At 31.7% G+C, this 5,553-nt stretch overlaps 1 protein-coding gene across 1 annotated transcript in view; it reads right to left on the bottom strand.

Moving 5' to 3' along the window:
- Nucleotides 1-3,820: 3,820 nt before the first annotated feature.
- The window catches only part of LOC117120971 (mucin-22-like), a 9,169-nt gene continuing 7,436 nt past the window's right edge, over nt 3,821-5,553 (bottom strand). The window contains exons 5-6 of the mRNA XM_033266073.1: nt 5,458-5,499; nt 3,821-4,865 (exon numbers count right to left, since the gene is read on the bottom strand). Of these exons, the coding sequence (XP_033121964.1) occupies nt 4,609-4,865; nt 5,458-5,499 (299 nt within the window). The 3' untranslated portion in view covers nt 3,821-4,608. The remainder of the gene's footprint in view (nt 4,866-5,457; nt 5,500-5,553) is intronic.

Genomic DNA, 5,553 nt, shown 5'->3' with positions numbered 1-5,553 from the left:
CGTCCACACTCAAATTTTATACTGTACTGTCCGATCGATGTACAGACGATGAACATGTCTCTCGATAAGTGTCATCTCAATTTTTTTATTCACTGAAACTATGCAAACGCCATCACACGTCGCTTCAATTACGCGTGCATGGTCGATTGAAATATATTAAAATCAACGTCATCTATATAATTATTATTTGCTATCATCTCATCTTCACTATTATCATTTATATATTTTTCGAATACGAATACTATTAAAAGTTGATTGTAAATCTCCTAATAAATTAGGTACTTGAAGGTTAACAGAAATTGCGATGTGTTTTTCACAAAATAATCTGAAACACTTTACAAAATCAAATAAAAACATATCAGAGTAAAAACAAAAACAAACAATATCATAAAAAAAGAAATGAGACGTGATGTTCGACTACATTTTCTTTTAAATAAACTTCACAATTATGGTATCTGTGATTCAATGTTGGACTGGTTTAGGTCTTACCTGTCCTATAGATCACAGAGAGTTAAATTTAGAGGTGCAACATCTGAGGATATATTGGTTAAATCCGGAGTCCCGCAGGGATCAGTGATTGGGCCAATCCTCTTTAATCTCTTTGTGTCCGACCTCCCTTCCTGCATTCAATCACAGATATATCAATATGCTGATGATACACTAATCTATAGAGTCATCAGAAATAATAATAATAATAATAATAATAATAATAATAATAGGCCTAATGATAACAATAATAATGATAATAATAATAATGATGAATATATTTTACAATCTGATCTTCATGCTATTACTAACTGGTGTGTGAGAAATAAAATGTTACTAAATATTGATAAATGTATGGTGATGCACCTGACTAGATCCAGAAATCGTCTTGAACGGGCTAGTGATTATTTTATTGGAAATGCTAGACTTCCTGTCACCAGTTCTGTAAAGTATCTTGGCATTAACTTGAACAGTAAACTTACTTGGGATGAACATGTCCAATATATTAGGACTAAAAGCAACCGCATGTTAGGTTTTGTGAGACGTATCGTTAAATGTCACGATAAAGATATAATTTTGAGGTTGTACGTAGCTGTAGTTAGGCCTTTTATAGATTACGGTATTCCTGCCTGGATTCCATTCTATAAAAAAGATATTGCTACCCTTGAGTCCGTTCAAAGACGAGTTACGCGTATCTGCTTTCCGAGATCCACAGGCAGTATCCCGTACTCTGAACGTTTAAAGCGTCTTAATCTCATTTCCATTAGTAATCGTATTGACTATTTTTGCATTAATTTTGTAGCCAAATGTTTATATAACACGTATGATTTGGATGTTTTTGAGGCCTGCCTGTGGATCTCGGTGATCAATTATTATTAACTAATTATAATATTTTTAAATATAACTTAAAAAAATACCTTACTGACCTAGCCTAATGTTTTAAATAAAATAAAATGCAATTTTTACCAATATTTTATCTCAATTTTACTGTTTTAAAAATACTTAAAGGATTGGAATTTTTATATATTTAAATTTTAATAATGCAATGTAATTTTTATACTGATTTTTAAATTTTAACTTTCATGTTACATCTTTGTGTATAGTATTTCTTTGTGGAGAGCCTCTCGACTGTTATTTTATTTATAACATTTAGGCAATCCTGCCTCATTGATTTACCTTTGTTTGTGCAATGTCTTTGTTTGTAATTTTTATAATTTTACTGAGGCGAAATAAATGATATATGATATATATGATATATATATATGATATATTTAAATTAGTTATTCACATAAAAAAGTAATAAAAACTATTTAATACAAAACTTTAGTTAAATAGCTTTTTTAATCGATTTTAGAGTCTACTAATATGTAGAAAATACATGTATTTCTCTCCCCACCCCCCGACGAATTGTGATTTTTCTCCCCGACGGGGGAGGGACCCTCCCCGACAGGGGGTCCTGCCCCTTCCCCCCGTTGGTGCCACCCCTGCACAGTTCATTGAAGAAGAAATAAAGGACAATTGGATTACTGTACTTAAACTTTAATATTTTAAAGTATTTAATACAACATTTTGATCAAATACCGGTAATAAACAATGTAATGTCTTGATCGGTCCTGATTTATAATATCTTACGCTTCTTCAGTGTCGTCCTCAGATACTGGTGGGGTGTTTCACAATTCTGCTCTAATGAGATGCACTACTAGCATCTCATTGGTGGGGCGGGTTGGATTAGTGATGGAGAAATGCTCCATAAAAATTTCTGTAACAATTCCCCTCTCTCGTTATTCATTCGTGACGATACTGACTCACCATCCTCCCAAGTGTAAATTTTATAAGGTCCGGTCAGGACGGCAATGGGCAGATGGTTTGGTACGGCCTTTTCAAACTGTGGTGCTGCAATCACTGATGCTTCCATTTGTTGGCTTAAATCAGTGTCATTGGTTTGATATGTGCCTTTGTGGGCTGGATAGGACATAATATTCATTTTTTGAATAAAACGTTTCAGAATACAAGTAGGCCTAAATAAATTCAAATTGTAATGTTTTCACATATTGTATTTTTATGACTTCATTTTTTTTATATGCAACGAGGAACCGAGTCTTACATTTTACAGTATGTGACAATAAAGTATATCTACGTCTATATCTATGTCTATGATTGGTTGAAATACAAATTGTACAGTATACCGCGCCTTCCTTACGTTCACGTCTGTATGTTTATTTAATTCAGATACTAGTGGCAAATGTTTACACAGTTATGATAGTAAATAAACTAATATATATAATATACGGTAATGGTTAAACTTGCCACAAGTCCCTTGTTTTTTGGGGGTTTTTTTTCTCATTCTGGACAGCGCCACCATCGAGTAAGTTAATTTAGATACGGAATAATCCGGGGGGGAAAATGAAATTGGGTATGGTACGCCAATTAAATTTTGTATGGCGCGCAGTAAGCTCAATAAAGAGTAAGTAACCACAATTTAAGGCCTGAAACCCAGGCTAGGTAATGGTATATTAAGGTAAGGATATACTAACAGTAACTTTGCATAGCCTTGATAATCCAGATGTTAGAGATAAGATAGGCTCCTGATGTTTTGTGTTAGGTCTATGTATTAAATGGTAATACCCTGTACTTATCAGTCATTCCTTTAAAAAATATGTTATAATAATTGTATCAAGCATTTGCACATCAACGAATAATATACAGATATTGACTGCTCATGAAGGGAATAGTGAAATATGTTGCACCAAGTTGATGTGGAGACCGTAGCCTATTTTCCTGAGGCCCCCACATCACCGAGGGGCTATAGATTTCACCGTTCCCCAAATCTAGAGCAGTCAATATTTTTTTATATACCTCATACATAGATTCTACGAGGCCTAAAAAGTACTTACTTCCTAGCTAGCCTAGCGTAGAGGCCTACACACTAGCCTAGTAGGCTAATAAATTAACACAACAGTTTATATTTTATTACTTTCTTGCATAAAGATAACATAATGTAATCAATAAAGGCATACCAAAATATTATGTAATTACGTTCGACAATGATTTGTGCTAGGCTACTCTAAAATCTGTAATTTTGGTAATTTAATATAAAAAAAATAAAATAATATTTACTTGTTTGAATTTTATATATATATATATATATATATATATATTGTCTCTTATACACATCTATATGTGTATAAAAGACAGGGCCTACACAGACATATATATATACACACAGTATATATATATATATATATATATTATATAGTTTCATCATGTCCTTATTAAACACTGTATATATTCTGTCTCTTATACACATCTAGATGTGTATAAGAGACAGGCACATTCGCTCATTAGACAATAAGATATTTTTTATACCTCAAACCTTGTTGGGTGACGTTAGTTTTCATGGCGTCTTGATCGAGTAGAGAACAGAAAAGCTCATATTCTTTAGAAACAATATTATATGCAAGAACGTTAATGCTATTTGTCATCCACGTCGAAAATAAAGCAATAATGCAAATTTAACTATAGGAAAATAATATAAATTTTGCTCGAATATAGGAACAAAATAGTTCATATATACTTATTGTCAAAAAGCAAGCCATATGAAATACACTTATAAATTTGGGATTAGGAAAAAGTACATTAATAACAATACTTATATTACTATATTCTGAATCCAGGTATACATAAAGTAGGTGAAGAAATTTCATTTTAAAATTAGAAATATATGTAATTACATTAAACATGATAAATATTTTTAATAAAATCGAGATTTAAACCCAACACCTTCCAATTTCCCTTTCGGAAAATCTACCAGCAGAGCTATAATGTATACACTCTTGGATTTTTCCATTAGGACACCTTTTTTCAAATCATTGCGCAATAGGCAATAAATGGACTAGTACAGTATATAAATCACATGATAATGACTTTAGCATTGAGAAACACAATACAAAAAAGAGAGTAACTCCGAAAACAGGCAGAGCCATTTTGTGTCACTAATTAGTGGATCCTGGGCTTGTGAGAAAAAAAAAACTTCATTGGTGATAATTAACGATTATCTTTAATTATCACCAGTTTCATGTGGTTTCATTTATTGTATATGTAGACCCTATAATTAATTGATTATTAGTCAATCAAATATTTTCTATATGTAACACACTTTTGTTGAATGATGGTTGATGCAACGGTGTTTTCACCAAGCAGACCACAGAGTACGTTGTCTAGATTTGTAATGACCACAAATCCTTCGCAAAGCGAATTGTACAAGCATTTGTCGGCACAGTCCACAGTCCTTTCGACGCTGGAGTTAAAAATAGTTCTCTCCATTAGGCAAATCTCTTTTCTTTTGGAGTCTAATACCTTCCTGAAGAAACCGCGTGTATCTAATAATATATAAATATATAATTCCAAAAGCTTTATAATATATACCATATTGTGCATTTAGAGAGACCAACAATTAATTAATTAGCCATTTAATCTCTTGTCTTTTAAATTTTCATTATCAATTTTGTGCATTTGTAATTTATTTAAAAACCATTGTATTATTTATCTCTGTTAAAAAAGGAAGTAACTAAATGTTGAATTGAATTGAATTTATATATAGAGGGTAAAAAAGAACGCCACCTACGGCTGTCATTGTTTTTAATACTCTTGTTACATTGGTTAAAGACATACTGAAAATTAATCTAATAAACTTGTCTCAGATATTCAATTGAATTTCTTATATTTTACTGTAGGCCTATTTTTCAATAGGTTAAGATAAGATTTTCGTTTTAAAATGTCTGTAAATTATTTAAAATTGAATGGTTTAAAATACATATAAGACTATAATAGGAATGGTGTAATCAATATGATAATATCACTGGCTGTCGATTGCACACGCACTATATAGGCCTAGCACTATCACATTATAGGCCACTTTGCATTAGTATACATACATTAGACTATCATGAAAGGAAGAGACGCCAATTATACCTTGAGCTTTGTTAGTTGTTACACACATCTTACTTGTTGGATCTGAAAAAAGAAAATTTATTTGTCAATACATTGTACTGTACTCTTATACACATC

The sequence above is a fragment of the Anneissia japonica genome, unplaced genomic scaffold (assembly GCF_011630105.1).
Source record: "Anneissia japonica isolate Jap-2015-1 unplaced genomic scaffold, ASM1163010v1 scaffold1239_len605302_cov174, whole genome shotgun sequence".
NCBI lineage: Eukaryota > Metazoa > Echinodermata > Crinoidea > Comatulida > Comatulidae > Anneissia > Anneissia japonica.
This window is presented reverse-complemented; position numbering and strand designations above follow the sequence as displayed.